We start from the raw sequence: 25,073 nt of genomic DNA on the forward strand, positions 1-25,073 counted from the left end.
TGCTAAGTTTTCAAATCTGCCAAAAACATGAAGAGATCTTAAAAAAAAAAAAAAAATACTTAACGCATAGTAGACGTTAATTGTAAATATACAGGCGAACCAAATGACCTCTTAATATTCTACTGCGGGCAAAGTTGTGCGGGTACCGCTAGTATGTAACTAAAATACAATATACCCTATTATTATGAAGCACAATGTTGAATTTAGAGTGTTTCTTGCTTTTTCTCTTTGCAGTATATGTCCTGGTTGCAGACACATACGCCCTCGTCGATTTCGTGCGGTTCATGCAGCAAAAAGGACTTTTAGACAAGGGGGAATATGTCATCATATCTCTAGAGGAAGATGATTTCTACGATCCCAATAAAGAGTTCCAGTACATAAGACGAGGTAAGTTAAACGTTTCGATCAATTTTCAATACATTTCTTTGGAACTCTGATTATTTTTAGTTACATAGTAGGTTACCATACATAGTAACCTAGTTACAACACTGTTCCAAATTCTGTAAATAGTTTCTCGTAATGAATATACAAACCCCTTACATTCGAATGAAGTATACGCCCCCCTCCCCCCCCCCCATTTCTGAATGATAGGATTTATGAATGGAATTGAAAGAAAATATGAGAAATTGGTAGAGCACTGTAGGATTTTCTGGATCTTTCTTTGCTAGGTATAAAACGCCGGGGGCGTCTTATGAATGATAGGAGAGTTAGTTTTGCTTTCTAACTGTGAAATCTCGTTTTCAGCTGGAAGTGTGTATTAGCCTTTGCGCTGTGTTTTTGCGTATTTTTGATCTAAATACGTGTATAACCGTTTAGTTTACGGTGTTAATTGATATTTGCTTAATTGCTATGATTAATTTAGCAGTTTTTAACGATATTTCTTGTACATTGTTGTAAATAAATCTCCTGTGTTTTTCTCAAGAACTGTGTCGTCATTTAAAGGAAGTTTGAAATTGCTCCGTAACAGTACATAAAATCTTATCTTACAGTTATTGATGCTCAAAATCTTGAACAAATTAATGTAGAGTTTTTTGTTACACTTACGGCATGTCATGGCTGTTGCATATTTGTTTTGAACGAATAGTTATATTTCACGAAAACCAAAGCTTTTCCCTGACTAATAAATTTAAATTAGTAGAACCATGGTAAAAACGAATTACTAGGGAAACGAATTTTTTAAAGTCCTTTGAACTTCATTCATATTTCTGGGATCAAAATACGCATTGAAGAACAAGTGTGGGTAATTATGAACTGCTTAAATTTTCATGAAAGAGAGAGCAATTTTGAGTTGCCCATGAGCCACTAGTCCTTTCAATAAATGTTTTGCGGAAAGATTTTTTTCCTTTTTAGTATCCAATAGATAAACTTAAACACCCAAGTAAACTGTCGAAAAGTTTGTTCTAATTCGAACCACTTTCTATAAAGAGTATAACAAAATAAATCTGTCCAGTAAATTTCACATTTTTTTTAATTGCTATTTATAAACAACTATGCACTGACAAAGTTTTTAAACATTCTGGATGTTGAGATTAATGTGTTTGATTATTGATTTAGGGTTGGTTGGGGGAAGTGGGTCACTGGGGTAAGAGGGTCACCCCCCTGAAACTGAAATATGGATTTTTTTTTGTTTCAAAACTTTTGTATAAGGTTTTAAAAAAGAACTATTCTCAAAAGGGGTCCAACTTACCCCAACCAACCTTATTTTTAATTGTGTGTTGAACTGATTTAGATTATGATTAAAAATAATAATGCTTAAAAAGCAGCTGACTAAGCGATGTAAAATTAAAATAGTGAGTTTAAAAGCGGGTAAAGTTAACTGGCACTGAGATTATGTCAATAAATGTAACTTTTTTTATTTTTATGTAGAAATATTTTCCTGCTTTTGGTCTTTCTAATTCGTATATTCAAAATACCCCCCCCCCCTCCAAAAAAAAAACAGAATTGAAAATTTCTGTAAAAGTTGCATCTATTTCGCACATTAATTGTAAATTTTTTCTCTTTTAATTAGGATATCAACTTATAGCTAATTTACATGCAAAAGATAGCACTATTTTCTCCTGTGTAAGTTCCTCAAAAGTTTTACTGCATCTTTAAGAGTCTGAAACTGCACATTGACTGTATTAATTCTAAATTATGGTAGCTTAAAAGCTAAATAACTAAATTAGAGAGGATAAAAAAGAATTCTAAAAAATTCTTAATTTGGGTTTTTTTAACATTAGAATTTATGCAGACAATAATGGCGTAATATTAGTGAGGTTCTTTTGACAGTACAATCCTATTCTGCTGTTAATATTTCGTATGTATCTGAATTGATATTGGATGATCAAACGAGCAGATGTGTGCATCACATGACTTCCTTTTACTCCAATTTAATGTCATTTTTTTCATTACTGGCAGTTTTAATATGATTCAATAGTTTACTCTCTAAATATCACCAACAGTGGCCAAATTAAAACCAGATTTTTTAAAAAAATTAATCGCCAAATTTGTCGCCAAGTTGGCGACCAAAAGACTGGCGATATATCATCAAGTGTCCGCCCAATTATAACACCACTTGAGTTTACATCGAAATTAACAATGATTTTCCACCAAAAACGGGCAAAAGACCCCCTTTGGTGCATCTGAATGCAACCAAAAATGAAGGTGCACAACTAGACCCCACTAGGAGTCTACGTACAAAATTTCAACTTTCTAGGACATTCCGTTCTTGAGTTATGCGACATACATACACAAATACACACATACGCACATACGCACATAAATACGTACATACAGACGTCACAAGAAAACTCGCTGTAATTAATTTGGGGATCGTCAAAATGGATATTTCGGGTATCTGTACGTTCCTAGGCACATATCCACGTGTGGTCGGGTTGAAACAAAAACTCAACATTCATTCGGGGGAGAGCAAAATGGAAATTAAGGCCGATTTTTGGGTGAAATTTTTTTTCGCGAATACAATACTTCCTTTTTTGTAAAAGGAAGTAAAAAGAAGAAAAATGTATTAAAAAAGTGTCTAACAGTGTGAATAAGAAATATTTCCTTTTTGCAGAATTCGAAGCTTCCTGGTTGGTAGTCGATCCTCTTCCATTCCGATCCGTTCTTTTGATTGGACCCGGAGCTCCCATCAGCCCCGATTATGAATATTTCCAGGACCTGGTGCTCAAGTACTCCGAGTCCGAACCATTTAACGTTCCTTCTCATCCTGTCATCAAAGTAGAGGTAATTATTTCTTTTGTACCCATAAGCTAATTGTAAGGTAAATTATGAATCTACATTAATCATAGACCTTACATACTGTTTGACCACGGATTGTATGTAATTTGGCAATCTGCCAAGTAAAGACGATTCCATCTGAATGACTCTAACAGGGGAGAAGGGAAAATAACGATGGGATTTTGATGCACTCGTTTTATAATGTCACTAGTGCCTTATTCATTTGTTGCATTCTCAAAAATAAAATAAGGGGAAACAAATATAGTTACCATGGAAACAACAAAAAGAAAATAAAATATTTTCTTTTCGTTCAGAAACGTAAAACCAAAATGGTAAAAGCTCCAAACTTTGTTGTGAATAAATAAATGAATTATTTTTTGCCGTGAGAATATAGATCAAATATACTTTAGATGTAAAAAATGTTGCTGTGAGCAAATTTTGATTTTTACAAAACTATGGCTAAATAATAGAGAGGCAAAAGTGCACATGTGAAACAAACCCACTAACATGCCTATAAACTAATAGATACATCCATTTCTGCCTATAAACCGGATATTAGCCTTTCCATGTAATCGATGGTCAGACAGTAGCTAAAAATTGCATTTGGGCGAAGTTGATGACACGTAAATCAGTCAAATGAGCTTGACCACACACTGTAAAAATAAACCGAAACGTTACTGAGTATTTCAGTGTAACGTTTCGGGAATTCAATAGTTTTTATCCACTTCCTGGAAAAATCAAATATCATTGCCAAAAAGTTTCCTGAACAGCTACAAGTTGCACGAATGCACACTTCTCACTGGTGTAAAAAACATTTTTAGATCCCAGTTTAAAGATTAACTTTGCGTATTTATAAATACGCAAATAGTGAATCGGCTTCAGTTTACTTACGGCCCGTCCATGCTGATTATAAGCTTCCAGAGGGAGCAAATAAGTATGGACTACGCTGCTTTGCAAGAATTGCAGGCGAGTAAAATTCCCGATACCTGTTTGCAATTCTGGCTTAGCTTTGGCCATGTTTGCAATACTGCTATGGAACTTCCTTAATAAAGCAGGAAGCGACCAAGCTATTACGTTATACCTACAAAAGTTTATTCTAAAGTTCCAGAGACACGACTGGCTTCAAACGGGAAGATTTCTGAATTTTTAAGGAGGTTTCTGCACTGACCTGTATTCTAGCTGGACTGAGCATCGCAGTTTCCGAGCTGAAGTGATTTGAACGCCATCTTGCTCACCCCCAAGTCAGTGTTGATCGAGCGTTCTGCTACTGTTATCGCTTTGCATTTTTTCTCAAATTCACTTTTAAATCAAGATTTTCTTTTGCCATTGTTATTTTATGTTGATTTTATTAAGTTTTTTGTTGCTTGTTGTTTCATTTCTGCCACAGATTTATATTTGAACAAGCTATTTGTTCAGTAGTTCTAGAAAGCATATGTACAGAAAAAATGCCCATTTTCCCTTCACTTAAAGAGCATATGTTTGACACTCCTCCTGATAGCAATCATGTAGTCTCTTTAGTAAAATCAGTTTGTCAAATTTACATGAAAATAAGGTTTTATCACGTTGCTAAAATGAATAATGAAGCCATGCACAAGCAAATGATTCGCAAAAAATTTTCTAAACTAATTTTATTTAATAATCAATAATTTATTCATATTATTTCAAGTTTTTAAAATTGACTTTGAATATTTATTGTAAATAAACTTCGCATGCACGTGTAATGTACAATTTTATGAATTCTATGTATTTTTAGTATTTTTTTATTTATGTTATTATAATTTGTTGTCATTTATGAATCTTTTTTAAAATTCATGATTTATTTTTAATAAATGGCATTAAGCTAACTTTTTATAAATTTTCGCTATTTATTCATTTTGCTTGGGACAGTTTGATTAATTTGGTAGACTCCCTAATAATCATTGTGAAATCAGAATTGAAAGTGTAAAACAAACGCAAATACTTTAAAAGTAATTTCTTAATGAATGTTGGAACAAGTTTTAAATTTTAAAGGTATTTCATTCCATTTGTAGATGTGATTATTTATTTTCTCTAATACTATATTCTAACACTATATTACAGCTAGGAGATATTTAGGAATTAAGAAGCATTTAGTGCTTGAAGTGCTTTATATTCAATTTCACTTGAAATAGGAATTTGTACATGTATACGTAGTTGTACACTTGAAAGTTTTTCTTATAAAGCCATTCACATTTGCTGACTTGTTAAATATGTCATTACAAATTGTCAGATGTCATAACAGTATTCATATTTCTTTTTTTTTTTTTTGGTTTCACTAAAAATGTTTCATGTGAATCTTTTTTTTCTTGTTTATTGAAATAAAGAGATATTTTGTATTACTTGTTGATATCTATTCAAATATTTTCACTTAATTACACCATTTACACTTAAATAAGTGCTTTTTGTACGACTTTAAAATTACAAAGGAGTGTTCAGTTGAAATGCTTATAACTCTTGAAATTTAAAAGCTTTATAGTAAGTACTATTCTGATATACATGGGGCTAAGTTCACAAATAAAACTACTAAATATATTTGTTACACTATAGGGATTAGTTTGAAACTTATAAAGTTTTATACACACAAGTATATATCTATTATATATATATATATATATATATATATATATATATATATATATATATATATATATATATATATATATATATATATATATAGGGTTGATTGGGGTAAGTGGGACCCCTTTTTAGCATAGTTCGTTTTTGAAGCCTTTAAAAAAGTTTTGAAGCAAAAAAAAAAAAATTACTTATTTCATCTTGGATATTATAAATAAATACAAGTTCAGCATTATTTCCTAAAACAATGCTTTAAATATTTTTAACTACTATATTTTTTAGATTATATATTTTTTTTAAATCACGTGGGTGACCCACTTACCCCATCATTTTTTAAAAAAGTCATTATTTGACAAAAGGAAACACTTGGATAGTTAAATTTTGCAGTATTTTAATTTTCAAAGTTTTACTCCGTAAGGCAGGGGAGGGGGGAGGGCTGCGATCCGAAGTTTCTGCAAACTTTAGGCTGACAACACATTCTAATGCAGAAAAATTATTTTTAAAAAATATTAACTTCTAAAATGTTTTTTTTTAAATGATTTTTGTGTATGTTTGAAGAACTTCCTCATAGTTTCAAAAAATTTTACTCGAGTTCACCCCTGACCATATGCAATATTAAAAATTGTTTAAAAACAAATTGACTTTTTTGAATAAATTGTAACGATATTTCAAGCAATATCAATTTGTTCAGAATTGCTGATAAACATATTTTATTTTTTATTAATTATATTTAATATAGACAAATTTAGGAGTTCTATGGAAATACATTTTTAGTGTATAAAACATTCTTTATTTAAAATTGGACAGAGGCAAAAATTGTACTGTTAAATTTTTTTTAAATCAAATATTCGGTAAGCGGGCGTATCTCTTACTTATATTTTTAAAAAATAGGAACCTTTTCTTAAATTAAACAATTCTTTTCTAATCCGGCCTTTAGTTAAAAAATAAAAATACTTTAAAAACAAAATAAGACGATGTTTCGGTTTTAAAATAGTGGGGGCGGGGGGGGGGGGAGGTCTGAATCGGTATAATATTGCACTGACGAATCTCATCACGGTTTTAACACCCATTTTTCGACAGGTTTCTATTTTATTAAAATTAAAAACTGAATGTTTTTAACGTCTGTTCCAGACGAAACGATGCTAGACTTTATATGATGTTAGTTTTTCAACATGAAACGGTTTTTTCGCTTATATTTAGTGAAATAACTAAATTTAAAGCGCGCAGCTCAATACACCAATCATTAGTTTCACTTCGAGTTGGGGGTGAGCATGGCGGATCCCAAGAGCTTCTATTCGCTTCTACTTCTCCGCGCGTCAGAACCTGCAATGCGCGGTCCAGTTAGTATACATGTCAGTGGGTTTCTGAGATAATTTCAGGAAGGTTACTGAGTATTAGCGTAAACAGTTCCTGGTTTTTGCAAGATATGTTACTGGCAGAAATTGGGCACATCAACTTCCCATTATTTTCCAGGAACGTTTCTGAATCGTTTCTACAGTGCAAGAACCAATCTCTTTACGAAGATCATTGAGCTACCAAAGGGCTCAAGTGTTTTCTTTAGTTTAATGGCAAAGATAGAGTTGCCAGAGGGTCTGTTCATATAAATGCCGTCACACTTTTTTACAAAAGATTTGACCCTCTCCCCCTGTTTCACAAAGTGTTACACTTCACCTTACCCCTCCCCCCCACTTTGTTTAATGTCACCCCTTCGTATGCTACGGAGCAACCTCCCCTCCCCTCCCCCAAAAGAGATCAAAAGCCTATAAATTATTCCTCACCTCCCTGAATTTTTCAATGCCACAACCTGCGCCATGTATCCCATTCCCTCAAATTTTCTTCAAAAGTCATATTTCTATGAGCAGACAGGCTGGTCACGTTGTCGTAAGTTGGAACATATGATATTACAGCTGTTGAGACAAGAACAAGTACACACATGCGGTTTGAGGGGGAAGATTGCTTTGAGAAAACGTTTAAATCATTAGAGAAGATTGTTCCTTGGAAAATGAACAAAAAACTCAAACAGCAGTAGCCTCGTAAACGAACTCAGTCAATCCTTGACGCGCTGAGAAGAAATACCTTACAAAACCAAGCCAAAAAGAGGTTAACATTGATTTCATTATTATTTTTCTGATCTAAACAAATTGATGTTTATTAGAATCATAATAACATTAGTGTCACAGGGAGTCAGCTGATCCTTTGACCCTCCCCTGAATTCGCCCTTGAATCCGGGGATTAGGAGTTGAATCACCGGGTAGCTGATTTGAACATGGTAACTTGATTTTGCTCTTGTTATTTCTTGCGGACAGATCCAAGAAATTGGAAGGGTAGCTTTGGCATTAGCGTATTAGAAAAAGGAGCGGTAAAGGCTGTTATACGGCTGTGGGAATGCAAGGGAAAGTATCTGCAAATTATTCACTTTTTTTTTTCTTTTTTTTTGTCATGTAGGGTAGACCGAGACACGTTAACACTGTGCCCTTTTCCAAAACGAATTATAACTGGAGAGCCAACAGTCATAACAGATTGATGCTACTCCCTAGCAAATATTGTCACCAAGTTTTTGAGCATTACTTGAGCTTCGGTCCAGCGTCCAGCATGCAGACAGAATAATCTGTTTTCTATCAAGTTGAGTAAATTTTGTGTTGTACGCTTTGAAGCTTATTGTGAAGGAATAATACTTTGTTAAGAAAAACCAAATATATAAAAATTAGCAGAATTTTATCCTTTTTTGAGAATTGTATTTGTATGAACAGAAATGTTATTACCTTTTTTTGCACGTTAAAAATAAATCCAAACTTGGCGACGGGGCAAGTTTACGCGTTGAACGTCGGAGCACCTTTACGATCCTTACTGTGTCTTACTTGACCGTGCCCCTGACACTTTTTTCGCTCCAAACTGTCTCAAACATTTTTAGTATTTTCCGGCTATTTAGTTCTGAAAATTACCATTTAATTTTTAATTCAGTTACGCATTCGTATTTTATAGCTTACAACCATATAGAGCCGTCGTCTTCATGACACTTCAGCTTCAACTTTATACACTATTCAGTCAGTAATAAATTTTCTTTATTTTTACGATGGGGTAAGACATTATGTTCAAAACACTAGCGGAACCACGAAAGGTGTCAAAATGCATTTGCGTAAACGTGCCCCGTGTCTGGGTCAAGTTTACGCAACCGACTTGGTCTTAAAAATAGTTTATTTAATGGTTAAATACACAAGCTGAGCAACAACTGAATATACCAATTTTGACTCCACTAATTGCTTCATAAAACCACATTGCCTAAAATTTCCTAAGTTAAAACATAAAACTTAGAAAATTGATTGAAAAAAAATCCGCGTAAACGTGCCCCGGTACATAACGTACGGGGGGTACATATAAACGGCTCGTCCAATAAGCCTTAAGTATATTGTACTTAAGGCCTATTGGACGAGCTTGCTTATTTGGTTTCCGATAAAAATGAAACACGAAACACGCGTTTCCTCAAATATCTGAAACTCATTTCTGCATGTATACTGTGCTTTACCTTCCCACGGCAATTTAAATTAACTGCAGTTGCGTATAAATGTTTGAGCGTACTTGCCGTTCAAATTTCATGTTATTATGACCCAAACTACTCCCTTTGTGGGCGTGGTGGCCCGATCGGTAAGGCAGTGGACTTAGGGCCAGAAGGTCTCGAGTTCAATCCTCGCTGGATCGAAGATCCACCGTAGTCATTAATGGTGACTGGGCGACGTTAAATATGCTCGTGGTCACAATGTCCTCCAAGTGAAACGATACCTCTGGGGGGCCAGACCAGAAAGTTATTCGGCTCCTGTTCTGGTTCTAAATTCTCGAACTGTCCATAGATGGCACCACCATCTATTGTGTTGTCTTCTCACTGTTGCTCCCTGCTCCGGAATGTCAACCCTTCTATCTGCTAGGGTACTAGCCTCCTCTCGTAGGATAGGCATAAACATCTAAAACAGCCATCAATCACAATTACTCCCTACATAGCACTCTAAACTGAGGAAGTTTAATTTCGACAAACCTGAATGTTAAAGTGATATCGAGAGGCCAAAACTACATTGTATGGTGCATCGAAATTTCCATCTTCGGCACTGGTTATTCTAGTTTTTTATTTCGCAGGTGCCAATTTATGCCGGACTGGCGTATGATGCAGTCATGATCTACGCCAGCGCCCTGACCAGTGCTCTTGCAAACAACCAATCAGAAAGTGACGGACTGGCTATTTTCAAGTACATACGTTCAAGACAATACGAAAGTGAGTCTTCTTATTTCTTAAGCAGTGAAGGCAAAACAGCTATGATCTTTGATGCAGTTGTGTAGAAATGTTTGAGCATATTTTCCGTACAAAGTTCATGTTATTATGACCCAAAACAACTCCCTTCACGGCTCCCCTCACTTTGATGATAAAAAAACCGTGTTAGAAAATTAATTTACAAGTGATCGTAAGACTCGGCTGGAAAACAATTGTTCATGAAAAAGTACTGTTAAAAATTCTAATTCAACCTTTCACCAAAATATGATGCTCATGCAGCAGCAACAATCATTTGATACTAAATGCAGCCATTACGATGGTGTTACTAGTTATACCATGCCATTATAATAGTTCGAATCGGTATCAAACGAGCTGATGAGTGCATCACATCACTTCCTTTTACTTCAATTTAATGTCATTTTCTATAATGTTTTAATATGATCCAATTGTTTACTCCCTAAATATCACCAACAGTGGCCAAATTGAAACCAGATTTAAAAAGAAATAAAAAAGTCGCCAAATTTGTCGCCAAGTTGGTGACAAAACTTGGCAACCAAAATACTGGCGATATATCACCAATTGTCCGCCAAATTATAACACCACTTGAGCTTACATCGAAATTAACAATGATTTTCCCCAAAAAAGGGGCAAAAGACCCCCTTTGGAGCATACGAATGCAACCAAAAAGGAAGGTGCACAACTAGACCCCACTAGGAGTCTACGTACCAAATTTCAATTCTGTATTACATTCCGTTCTTGAGTTATGCGACAAACATACGCACATACGCACATACATACGTACATACGGACGTCACGAGGAAACTCGTTGTAATTAACTCGGGGATCGTCAAAATGGATATTTCGGGTGTCTGTACGTTCCTAGGCACTTATCCACGTGTGGTCAAGTCGGAAAAAAAAACTCAACATTCATTTGGGGCTGAGCAAAATGGAAATTAAGGCCGATTTTTGAGTGAAATTTTTTCGCGAATACAATACTTCCTTTTTTGTAAAAGGAAGTAAAAATGGTTTGCAGCTAAATGGGCACCCTTTCTTGGAGAAAGGTGGAATAATTTTTTCAACACAGTTGGCTGAAGTCACGAATTGTGGTTTGGACACTGGCAGTTAATAAAGGTATCCACTGAGGTTCTCAAATCATTAACAATTGACTCTTGTAGTAAATTAAATAAGCAGGAATGCTTGAGATTCCATCCTTTAAGTAGTTTATTGCATTGAAAAACCGTTTAATTAATCGTGGTTTTTTTCTCCCTTACAGGCATTTTAGGATTCAGTGTTATGATTGATGATCAAGGCGACGCAGAGGGCAACTACACAGTTCTAGCACTGGTACCAAGATGACAACGACACTAGTTCCAGAATGAAACCCGTTGCTAGATTTACTCATATGGGATCCAAGGATTTACCAGTAAAATTGTCTTTTTAAAAATATCTTCTCCTTTCTAAATATATAAAAAGAACTCACGAATAGAAAAATACAAGGAGCGTATGAAGTCTTAAACTGATAAAGAAAAGTTGTTTTAAAAAAAAAAACACTTCAGATTGAAGCATGTATTTCCTCTTTTTAATGTTGATTCTTATCTCTGCATTCCTCCTTAAGGCAATTAAGTGACTATGAGCAAATCTTTCGCTGAAGCTGCAATTATCTTCACAACTTTATTTAAACTAAAATACTGTACACTAGCTAAGGGTCCGCAAGCATGGCGTGTCTCTGCTTCTTATAATGGTAAATGGCTTTGAAAACGAGCTTAAAGTTCCATTCCTTTCACGGAGCTGGGGAAGAACTACAAGCATTAACCAAAACTTCTCGTTGCGGAACCCAGAGACCGCAGTTTAACATTTTGCTGAAGATCATCAGTGTAAATGAGAGCATCTGCCTTTCGTCCTGTTATGACTAGTAAAGACTGATGATCCCTAACAGTTATAAAACTGCCGTCTCTGCATGCCAGAACAAACTGTTCTCGTGCTTTCTTTTCTATTTTATCTAAGTTGCAGCTTAGGAACGGATTTTATAGCTATGTAGATGACCATTGTCACAAAAGGACATCGTGTATGATATTCTACGTAATTCTATTAATCAACTGGACTCGCGTTCAAAAATTCTCTTGTCTTCAAACACCTTAACCCCTTCAGTCGGAATTATAAAATATTGGACCAAAAATGTTGATATTTGGTACACAGTGTACTATGGTAAAGGGTATCTTATAGACAAGATTTTGAGTTTGTAGGAGAAAAATTAAAAGAGTTGTGGCACGTCTAATATACCGGACTTATATTTTTGAAATCAATATTTCATATACAAAAACGATAAAATACCGAACAAACTTCATTATAAAATGGTCTGCAAGCAATTATAAAACATAATATAAGCGTTTGAAAGGATTAATTAAAGATTATATATTTTTTAAAATATCAGGAAAAAAACCTCGCTTTTCAGATGAAAATCCATGGTTGGAAAAAATGAGCCACTCTCTATCTCTCAATATTTATATGTCAGTGTTGTCAATCCCAAAACGAAAAATTATTTCACAGATTATAATAAGCAGAATGTAAAGAGTCAACTACAAAAAGAATCAACTATTTAAGTCAATTATTATTAAATGATTAGCAGCTGTTTAAAGTGTATGTCCGGTATACCGGACACCAGGTCTGAAGGGGTTAAAATCACCTGAAGTTACAAAATCTCGATTATTCGCGATTCGATCATCAAGAAACAGCAAGAAGCGCTGATTTTCTTTTTTCAAAAAGATGTATATTTAAAGTTTGGTTTTTCTTCGATATTTTGCGCTTTCTTTATCGTTTTTACACTTTTTCTTTATTGATGTTAAATTCTTGGTGCATAAAATAAAAAACATTTTTACTGTGCTATATATTTTTTAACTGTTTGTATTAATAGGTTTTACGTATCAATACAGTTAAGTTTTCAAGCAAGAGCAATTTTAGCCTACTTGTCCCTCATTTTTAGCCTTTTTGAAGGTTATCAGCCAATTTCATTATATGCGGTGGTCCTGCCACCCAATTTTGCTGATAATCGGGAATTGACTGTATTTAACATAATCTATTCCAAGCATTAGAAATCTAGATAGTGAAATGAATTCATAACTTTTTCTTGGGACATTTTTTGACAGTTACTGAAGCTGGAAAGAGAAATTGATTGGATATCGGGAGCTCCACCCCTCAGCGAGCCTAAATGTGGATTTGATGGGAAGAAATGCGATACCCGCCCTGGTGAGTAATGACAGCAGGTTATTCTTTTACTTACATAACTCTAACTGCATATTTACTTCTTGCATCAGGGAATTAATTATAAAACGTGTTACGTAATGTTTGGTTTGCTCTCTCTTTTTGGTGAACATCTATCTATACCATAACAAAAATGTTAAACATGTTTCCAGTGAAATGTCTCCGCATTTCATTAATGCTTTGTGCAAACAAAACATTAGTGAGCTTTTATAACTACGATTTACTGTTACTCAAGTTAACGTAATTCAATCAAATTCCCTTGGTTTAACTTTTCGTCGAGTTTTTGAAACACAAATTTTACCCTTGTCTTTTACCTTACCCTTGTCTTGATTCTTTTAATTTAAATTTTCTGAAAGCATTTTTCCATCAATAAACTCAAGTTTGTTAAACTAAAGAATAAAGGTCCAGGACAAATATTTGAGCCATCAATCAAATTTTAATGCAGAAAGTGTGATACGAAATGCCTAGATAATAATGTACTGATTTTAAGTTTTGTTCCTACGCATTGACAGCTACTGATTGCAGATTAAAGTGCACTTATCATACATAAAATTTTTAACTCTATTGGTTACCAACTAAATTTTTTCAACAACAAAATATCAACCTTAAAGACATCATTCAAGAAAGCTATTTTAATTTCAATTAAGCAGATTTCAATGTCTAATTCCTGTCCCAATTGGAATAAATTTTACTTTTACATATGTATTCACAATAAAAAGCAACCACTGAAAACACTTAATAACAAAATAATTGTGTTTTTTTTTTTTTTTTTTTTTGAGCAATCACGATGGCTTATTGTTCTCACTTGACTGTTTTTGGCGTCCTATCATTTTATTTTCCCACCGCCACCCTCCGCACCATCACCGTCGACCGGCTCCTCACGATGCTGCTCCTATAGCGAAAGCCGTCTCCAGGTTGCATCCATGTCCTACACACACGCGCATACATACACAACTACACACACACACGCACACGTACACACACACACACACACACAAACACATACACACACATACACCTACACACATATACACAAACACATACACACACGCATACATACAGACACCTACACATACACACACACATACACACACATACACCTACACACATATACACAAATACATACACACACGCATACATACAGACACCTACACATACACACACACACACAAAAACACACACACACACATACACACAACAACTACCCACACACGCATACATACAGACACCTACACATACACACACACACAAAAACACACACACACACATACACACAACTACCCACACACTCATACCTGCACGCAGACACAAACATACATGCCTACACACATACACCCCTACACACAAACACACATACCCCACACACACACGCCTACGTACACACACACACTCGTGATTGCGAAAAACATAATTTGAATTCAAGATGTCGAAATTCAAATTAATTTTATTTTTTTTTTTCCTTTTGGTACATATTCAGGAAAAAATATAATTGAGACAGTGGTAAGCAAAGGGGCGTGAGTGGATACGTTTAAGTTTTGAGTAAAACGCGCTTGAAGTTTCCGTCCTAGGTAAACTTCCATTGGCATTGTTTTCTAAATCATGCTGTATAGCAGCAATTATCAGGGCTACTGTCTGACCGCGGATTGTATGGAAAGACAAACATCCGTTTTACAGCCGGAAATGGACGAATCTATTATTTTTTAGCGATGTCAGCTTTTGCAGAAGCAGAGTCTCATTCACATGAGCGGAATACGGGCATCAAATTTTTACTTTTCCCCTTATTCACATAGATTCGTCTTATCTGGACGTTTGAAAATTCCATGCAATCCGTGGTTGGACAGTACTAGTACTATCTCTTGCCCCAAGGCAGAGGAGAGGTTCCCCTTCTATTTGTACTTGTTATCTTACTTACATCTCTTTGCTTCTCCCTGCCTCAATAGTGAAACACATTTTCTTCTTATTTTCCTTTATTCATTTGAAAGCATTTCTATTCGTATAAAAGATCTTTCTCTGATCATTTTACTTTTAAACAATTACGATGAATCGTTAAAATATTTTTATTTATTTTTTACTGTAAGTGCAAAGTGTGCTTTTAGTGGGAGAAACAGTAATATGTTTTAAAATATATCATAAAACTGAAGAACTAACTCAGAGAAAGAACTTACGTGACAAATGGATGAATATGTGACAATCGGTTTTAGTTTTAAACTAACTCTTTTTATTTTAATCACGCTATCTGAGCTTTCCTAGTAAGATATTGTAGTGATGATAGGGGGGAAAAACCTGTTTCAGGGTTTTTTTTTTTTTTTTTCAGCCGATAACTTTGTTCCAGTGTCATTTTGTCTTTTTACTTCCTTTTACGAAAAAGGAAGTATTGTATTATTCGCAAAAAACTTTTCACTCAAAAATCGGCCTTAATTTCCATTTTACTCACCGCCGAATGAATGTTGAGTTTATTTTTCGACCCGACCACACGTGGATATGTGCCTAGGAACGTACAGACACCCGAAATATCCATTTTGACGATCCCCGAGTTAATTACAACGAGTTTTCTCGTGACGTCTGTATGTATGTGCGTATGTACGTATGTGTGTATGTATCTCGTATGACTCAAGAACGGAATGTCCTACAAAGTTGAAATTTGGTACTTAGACTCCTAGTGGGGTCTAGTTGTGCACCTCCCTTTTTGGCTGCATTCGGATGCTCCAAAGGGGACCTTTTGCCCCTTTTTGGGGGGAAATCATTGTTAATTTCGATGTAAACTCAAGTGGTGTTATAATTTGGCGGACACTTAGCAATATATCACCAGTCTTTTGGTCGCCAAGTTTTGTCGCCAACTTGGCGACAAATTTGTCGATTTATTTATTTATTTATTTTTAAATCTGGTTTCAATTTGTCCACTGTTGGTGATATTTAGAGAGTAAACTATTGAATCACATTAAAACAGCCAATAATGAGAAAATGACATTAAATTGGAGTAAAAGGAAGTCATGTGATGCATCAGCTCGTTTTCAGCTCCAATTCCTCAGTTTCAGAAGATCTCGTCTCGTTGCTTTGCTTGAAAAGTTAGAGACGAAAAAAAAAATTACATATTTAAAACAGATGATAAAATATTTTTACTTCAAGATACAGTAGATCCTTGTCTATCCGGACTTCGTTTATGCGGATATCTCTTTGTGCGGATTTTTATTATGTATTATTATTATCATTATTATTATCATCATCTTCTTCTTCTTCTTTATTTTCATCATCATTATTTTTATTTTATACGTGTTGTCGTTGCTGTTGTTGTTGTTGTTTTTTCCCCTGCGGTGTTTCCCGGTTGCATTTTACAAAGCTGCATTTACTGTGTTACTATAATTTAAAAAATATATAAAGTTACATTTACTACCTGTCTTAAATTTTTGTTCATGCTTTCAGAATGGAAAATGATAGTAATATATTCTGTGTGTTGCTTTGTCACAATTGTTGCTGGACTTTTCGTTTTTAGGTAAGTCAGTAAATTTGTTAATGAAAAAGTTACTCTTTTCCCCCTATTTTATGTAAAGAAATAGTGTGTATGATTCAATATCAGTTTTAGGTTATTTATGAAAGGAAATCCAATCTTTTCTTTCCATGCTTTATGGTGAAAAATCTTTGATCTTAATGATTGTTGTTTAAAGTTCAAGAACCGTGAAAGGCTTTGTGAGAAGATGTTCGAAATAAACGAGTAAGCGAAGTTTGTCGACGAAAATTGAATTTTCGGTGCAGCATGAATTATGTCCAAAGTCCTAAGAGATCTCGAGTTTTCAGAATAGTATCGGACTTACTTCACTAAAAATGTCAGAGAAGCCAAAATAGTGGTAGAAAGTCGTAGCTCTCAATTATTGCTTCTCCAAGCATTGCTGCAGGATTTCGTTTCAGATTTCGTAATCTTGAAAAATACTATCCCTTTAATGCAGTGGTTTCCAAACTTTTTATATTTGCTTCGCCTTCTTCCATTACGAAAGTTGTTTTTCCCCCTCTCAACTTTCGTAATAAGCTGATAAATGTCATCCTGGCGTTTTAAATGGCTTATAAAAAAAACCATACCATTTTTTATGTAAAGTAGCATTAAATGGATGATACATCAAAGCGTATTTAGGCATTATTATAATATTGTATCAGTATTGAAAGTTTAGCAAGGTTTTACAAATAGTACAAAATTACAGAAAAGTAAAAGTTTAAATATAGTAAACTCTCATAAATCTGGACCCTATTAAACCGGGCTTTGCTTAATCCGTACAGCCATTTGATGTACTCGTAAATAAAAGACGAGTTTGCGAAATGATATATTTTTGTACGCCGTGTTCTGTATTTTTGTACTGAATTGTTGTAATTTTTTCTCTTATGCCGTCTTATATTTCATTCTTCTGAATTGAAAATACAATTTTGAATGTGCACAGTATTGTCTGTGTACCTTGCCTCAATTTATAGGTATTTTGTTTCAATTTGTACTTTCATTAATTCGGACGACCTGGATCCAGTATTAGTCCGGATTAGTGAGCTCCTACTGTGTAACGTTAGTGAAATGTTAATTTAATGTAAATAAGTAGGGTGAGCTTATTTTTGAGCGCCAATTCTCTGCGTCTGACAGAATTTGTTTGGAACTTCCAAATTATATAGATCTCGACTTATAGCCTTTTTTATCAGATTTTAAGGGGTTACAATACCTCAAAAATGATGAAACGATCAAAAAAAATTTTATTGCTTATTTCAAAACTAAAATCTATTCTGAACACAGGGAAAAAGTTTCATTGCTTTAGTTCAAATACTTAAAAAGTTATGAGTGGTTTTAGGCCATGCTCGCTATGTGTTCTTATGCAAAAGAAAAACTTCAAATCGCTTTTTCTCGATGGTGGTATTTTTGTGTTTTCATGTCATTAGAATCCCTAATAAATTTTTTCTATTAAAGATGCAGCTTTAAAGTAATACTTTTTGCAATTGGGATAGCATATTTGACAAAACTGTACATTGGATAAGCATTTTATAAATTACTCAAATGTTAAGAGCATGTTAAACCTTTAAAAACCAATTTTTTTTAAAAAAAACTTTGATTTTTTACATAATTAATCACAGAAAATTTTCTAATAAACTCATGAGCAAATGAATGCACAGATTTTTAGACATGATTATAGTAATCGTTTAGCAAAAAAAAATTTTTAATTAGTGCAAAACTAAAAAAGCCTTAGGGATTTTAAAAAGTTGAAATTTTCTTCATTTTTTTGAATTTTTAAAAAAGTAGGCAATGTTTTTAAATTTTGGAAATAAATTATTGATTAAGAAATAAGTATGCATGTTATGGTTTCAAAAAATATAAAATTTACTTAAATTTTAAAAAAATGTTTGAAAGTTACTGTACCCCTTAAACACAGTCTAAGCTTTTACTCACGTGATTGGTAACGGTGTCATTGGCAAGGAAAGAAAACCTGATAACTCAAATTTTTATCTGGTGTCAGTTTTTATTACTATTACTAGCTGCGTGCCCGGCGTTGCACGGGCTACTTAGAAAATGAAAGAGATGTCCAATTGATGTTTTTGTATTTCTCTGACATCAGTTACTAAAGCGCTAAGGAGTAAATAAATATGCGTAATGCAAGGTTTGCAAAACACCAGTAAAGCATATTTTTGGCAAAAATCTTTTTAACGTTAGTCATAGTTATCAATGATACAAGTTATGAGTATTTTCAATTAGCACAAAAGATGAAAATATATGCATTATCAACTATAATCTGTGCTCACGTTAAAATGAATTACATCTGATAGACTATATCTGAACTATTTATGCACAATTACAATCAGCTTTTTACATAGAGTGACAGATACTTTTTGGTTGATTTCGTGAAACTAAAGCACCAAGACTAAATAACTACTAATAAGCATTAATTTAATACCAAGTCATCAGATTCCAATTTAGCTTTAGTTAAAATCCTTAAAAACAATCTTTTTTGTTCAACTCTGTTTCACATAGAAATCCAAACAATCTTAATGTAACATGTTCTTTCAACGATATAAACTGTATTTTAAAAATAGAAACAGGGTTAGAAAAAGAGACTTGTTACAATTCGAAAACTCATCCATGTGACGGGAAAAAGTCCAACAAAATAAACATAATTAGTCGCACATCCTTAAGTGTACCAAAATATGAGGCCGGTGAATGATAAAATTACACTATAATCAATAAACATAGCTAAAGAAACAACTTTCATATTCTGAAAAGAGTTAAGAACGTTGAATGTAAAAAATAAAAAAAGGACAGACGATAAAATAAAGGCTATGTCCGAATAGGGCAACCAATTTTAAACTAATTTAAAATGAAATTCTAGATGGAAGCGTTGTTTTAAGATTTGGACATCAGCCAAAAAAATCTCTTTTAAAACAATTATTAGAATTTTACTTGCTCACGCATATGCAAAATGGCAACAGGAAAGAAATAAAAATTCCTGAATAAATTAATTAACGTTTTAATTAATATCTCCGCTAATTAAAGTCGCACAATTACGAGATTGGTCCTATTGTTTTCTTTGGAAAATTTCGAATTGATCGGTATCTCGTTTGACTCTCGATTCGCAGCGGTTCTTGAGAAGATAGATCTTCAGACAGACAGACAGACGGACGCGAACAGATTTTAATATATAGTAGATAGAAGATAGAAGATAGATTTTTTTTAATGTAATTAAATTAGCAGACAAGTAAGGCGTTTAAAATTATTTGGAACTTTCTTTCTTGATTCTGCTTTTGCGACTGGCAAGTTTTAGAAACTAAAACTGTTTGTTCTCTTAGACATTACAGATACGAGCATAAGTTGGCATGCCTCCTCTGGAAAGTGGACATGAAGGACATAATACTACTTCACTCTGACGAGAATGGAGATTTACAGAAGTTGAAAAGCAATTTGAACGTAAGAATTTCCTTATCTCTCTATCTCCAGTAATTCCTTATCTCTATACTATTAAAATCGGAGTGTATCTACCTATCTATATATGTATGTCTCTTGAACTTCTCATGGACACTAGACAACAAACGAACCAGCTATTTATAGTTTCGTAATTTTTTGGGGGCCATGTTTGAGAGTTTGCGAGGTGTGATGCACTTTTTTTTTTCATCTGTTCCTGTGAAGGAATGTAATTTACGTCTCAAAAACATCAATCAACATTCTTTTCCTAATTTAAGATTAGGTGGCAAGAAGAGGGCGAAGCCCCCGAAGTACACCGCCGGTGTACTGCGGTACTTCGGGGGAACAGAGATGTACACCAACCCACCGCGCGGCCGAGCTGCCAGCCGCAGGCGGCGATAAAAGGTTAAGCCACCGAGTATACCGCCGAAGGAGGTTAATGTATTTGAAGGAAGTTTTGTCTAAAAATTGTGTCTGTGGCTGTGTCCCATGCTCAGGTGATCCAATAGCAAACACTGTCTTGAAATTTGGTACACAATTACTTCGCACGCCGGGGGTTTGCACCTCGAAGCGGTTTTTTTTCTTTTTTAATTTTGATTTTTGTAACTATTTTTTTAAGTTAAAACTTCACATAAATTGTCTATTAAGAAGATGAAAGCTTTCCCATAACCGTTAACATTCTATGTCGTTTGAAAAGGGATTTTTTTTTCTGCACAATATAAAGTTTTTTCCAGTACTCTCAATTGATTACAGCTGGGGGTGTAAACGTTTCTATTGAAGAAGACATCCTAAAATAAACTCAATTCAAGGACTGAGTTTACGGAATAAAATGCTACCGGAGACTACTAATTTGAAAACGAGTTTTCAAAGCCTAGTTGGAAACGTTTTTTTATTATTATTATTGATTTTATAACGCATATTTTAGACAAATTCTTTTTTCTTTTAATGGCTACGGATTTTTCATAGTGTTCTAATTATTGTAAAAGTTTTAATTAAATTCTATTTTCTACTAGTGGCACCCTCATGGCTTTGTCCGTAGTAGAAAATTAAAAGGTCTTTTGGTTCGCCCGTATATTTACAAATAATGTATGATGAATTTCTCGCCTATTGGCTTGCCCATCTTACGGTTCCACGTTATGATAACTTGGTAATTTACTCGTCCATCTTATGATAATTTTGCTCAGGAAAATGTTCTTAGAATTGGAGTAGAAAAACAACAAAATCAATTTTTCAAAAAATCGCTTCTAGGTGCACACTCCCATGCTACAAACTAATTTTGTGCCAAGTTTCATGAAAATCGGCCAAACGGTCTAGGCGCTATGCGCATCTAAGAGATCCAGACAGAAATCCAGACATCCAGACTTTCAACTTTATTATTAGTAGAGATGGGAAGAGGAGAAGGGTTTTCAATGTTCACAAATTTCAAAGGAGTACTATCATATCAAATGGACTAAGGTTATACTTGCTCCCATTTCGACCGTTTCATTTGATTAACATTTTACTGACCGCAGGTCTTTTTTCCACGCGAAACAAGCGGGGTGATAGAATACCGTAAAATGGTACAACTTTGAACCAAGGGAGCAACAATGGGCCACTGTTACCAGGGTGATGAATTTGCTCTCTAGTGGCCTATTTTTTGAACTTACAAGCTCCAAAAAAATTCCCCAGGTATAGTGTAACCATTTAGGTAGCTAAATACGTTTTATCCGAGATTGCCACTGTTGATGTATACCTTAGACAACTTAGTCGTTCTTAGTGCTTGATTCGCCTCACTCATGGAAGAACCAAAAGTCTCCTTTGGACAGACAACTTATACTTTTTTTTTTTCAAGATCTGGTAAGTTCAGATTTACTTTTCTATTTTGTCAGTTATGAATTAAGGCGCTTGTTGACTTAAAATGTTTCATAGTTTTCGCATTCTCTCAACACTTATCGAAAATGGGAATATTGGAGTACAACAATGGGTCACCTATTTTTCACGCTTTTTTTGGTGGTTTGAAAATTCAATTTTGTTCTTTTTCTATTCCAATTTTAAGAACATTTTCCCGAGCAAAATTATCATAAGATGGACGAGTAAATTACCAAGTTATCATAACTTGGAACCGTAAGATGGGCAAGCCAATAGGCGAGAAATTCATCATCCATCATTTGTAAATATACAGGCGAACCAAATGACCTTTTCATTTTCTACTACGGTCAAAGCCGTGCGGGTACCACTAGTATACTAATAAAATTATTTATGCAGTTTCATGCAGAGGATAACTTGTAGCCTCAGACAACACCAGGCCAGATCAAGTTTTGAATGTGTTTTCTAGGTTAAAATGAGGTGGCCCATAGTTGTACCCCGTGGGGGTAACACTATGGGACACGAGGGGAAAATTCCCTTTCCTCTTCTTTCCAACTTAGATTTTTTTTTTTTTTAATATTTCATTTGAAAGATGAGATGTATAGCTACCATTGCTAAAGTGCTCAAATTTCTAAATCAAAAATGTACACGGAATTTTTATTGAAAACATCGAAAAGTGGCCCATAGTTGGACCACTTTACGGTACACTTCCTCTCCCTAGAGTAATTCTTGCTCGAATTTTACGTCTTGCAAGTAATTTGGAAAAAAAATCGGAGTTATATTACAATTCAGCCGAAATTTAATTATCGCGAGCAGAGGATAGGCACATATTATTACAAATCGAGATCGGTAGCTAATGATAGGAATATGAATGATCGATTTAAACATACAGTCACACCTCGTTAACACGAAATCGATAGGAAAGCCAAAATATTTCGTGTTAACCGAGTTTCGCGTTAACCGATTTTGACGCTTACCGGATTTTGTACCAGCTGACAAGTTTTTTTTTTTTTTTTTTTTTTTTTTTGTGTTCTTGTGTCTCAGAAAATATAGAAACCGAAGTACCTGTGTACAAAAATGTACACCCAAGCATTAAAATTTATAGTTTAAGTAAGAAACAAGTAATTCGAAACAGGCAATGGCTATTTGGATCATTTCTCTGCGACAGTGCAATTTCAAACATCTGATTTTTCCTTGATCGCAACTCTGGAGTTTCGCTGCAGTGTTGCCAGGTAAAAAAAACACTTATTGCTTTCAGACCTTAAACCTCTACAAGTGTCCAGAATTAGACTTTTTTTTTTTCTTCAAGATTAAATTTTAAATCTAGTTTTGTCAGCCTTTTGGTGAAGATTTCACAGTTCATTCAAGCTATTTTAGCTCATTTCAAGCTCATAGTTTGCAGCTCAAGTTTGTACTTTCTTGAAACAGCGTCGTGTTCCCAATTTTCCTACACAAGGAGAGGAATTTTCTCGCTGCCATCCATGTCGCTTGCGTTCAAGTAAGTGTAGATCTTTCGACTTTCGAAAGTAATTTCACGTAAAAGTATAGGACGTTTCTTTTTTATTTTCCCTTTTTTGTTCAAGACCATAAAATTTTCTTCGTCTTATGCGGGATTTCGTCTAAATCCTCTTCGTGTTAAGCGATTGCTTTAACACTAATTTGTAGCTTTATCTGACGGGGAATGGCACTTATTTCGCGCTAAGCGAGTTCGTGTTAACGGGTTTTGACTGTATTAGCATTTTATATCGTTGTACGAAATAGTTTTAATTTCCACATCTCAGTAAAGGTTTCTTTTGTTCCAACAGGACATAGAATCAGAAAAACTGAATTTAGAATCTAAAACTGAAGACTTCCTTCTAACGCGAACACAATCGACTATTGGTTTCTACAAGGGCAATGCTGTTCATATCTATCATGTCTACAAAAAGGGAATCGATCTAACAAGAAATTTACGGAAGGAAATGATACAGGTAAATGTGTTTCATACTTACAGAACTGTATGTCACAGTGAGAAAACTAACGGTTCATTTCGTTATTGTTTCGCTTTGAAATTGTACTTGTAGTGAAATGTCTGATGAAATACATTATTAACAATGGAAATCTGTTCTACCTTTGCACAACTGTTTCTGATAACATTCCTTTATTGTGCTTTTTCCATATATTCCGCAATAGTATCTTTCAGTACGAGCGTAACAAAATAATCCTAACTAATCTCTTTCTATTCCTAACAAAGCAGTGTGGTTGTTCACTTTTGTATTTCTTTTTTATGTTCTGTTTTTTTTTTTTATTTGTTACATGGTAATTTCTAATAATGGATTTTTACAGGCGGGCAGGGGATATTCCCGTAGGAAACTTTGAGTTGCGTTTTGTAATTTTAAATTCACTTAGCTTAATGGTTGAAAGGATAGTTTTCTCCGCAAGAGGGAGGAAAGTTAAGCTAATTTTAAAATTTTGAATGAGAAATACTCTTTTTTTTTTTGTAGTAGTAGTAGTAGTGAGAGGAGTAGTGGTAGTATTTGTGTTTAACTTTTACGAAACAGAACCGAAGCATTAAAATACGGAAAAAGTATCATGTTTATTCAACCCGGATAACTTTTAATCAAATTTTTTGTTCGTAATTAATCCAAAAGATGAACATAGCGAAGTTTTTTCTTTTTTTTTTTTTTTCATTTTACTTATTTTTTTAAACTTATTTTTCACTCCCTGTACACCTTCACCCAAATAGAAAAGAAAGTGCAAAAATTTTTGTTGGGGGCTTCTGTTTTCGTGGTTACAGAAAGATTGGGGAAGACCACCTATATTGGACCCCCTAAGAGGCCCGTGTCACTTAATGTGAAGTAAAACACAAATGAAAAATATGGCATCTGAAGCCAAATTTAATTAGTAACCGCCATAGGTACTTACATTTTCTGTAAATATGACGATATTTTTTTTTTTTAATTATTTTTGACCAAGTTGCAAAAGTCCAATTTAGGAATATATGCGCCTATA

General features: G+C 34.2%; 1 protein-coding gene across 1 annotated transcript in view; it reads left to right on the forward strand.

Moving 5' to 3' along the window:
* Positions 1-25,073, forward strand: part of LOC129219812 (guanylate cyclase 32E-like) — a 123,034-nt gene that overhangs the window by 50,373 nt on the left and 47,588 nt on the right. Inside the window, exons 9-11 of the mRNA XM_054854117.1 lie at positions 16,745-16,814; positions 20,126-20,243; positions 23,888-24,052. Of these exons, the coding sequence (XP_054710092.1) occupies positions 16,745-16,814; positions 20,126-20,243; positions 23,888-24,052 (353 nt within the window). The remainder of the gene's footprint in view (positions 1-16,744; positions 16,815-20,125; positions 20,244-23,887; positions 24,053-25,073) is intronic.

The sequence above is a fragment of the Uloborus diversus genome, chromosome 4 (assembly GCF_026930045.1).
Source record: "Uloborus diversus isolate 005 chromosome 4, Udiv.v.3.1, whole genome shotgun sequence".
In the NCBI taxonomy this organism is placed as follows: Eukaryota; Metazoa; Arthropoda; class Arachnida; order Araneae; family Uloboridae; genus Uloborus; species Uloborus diversus.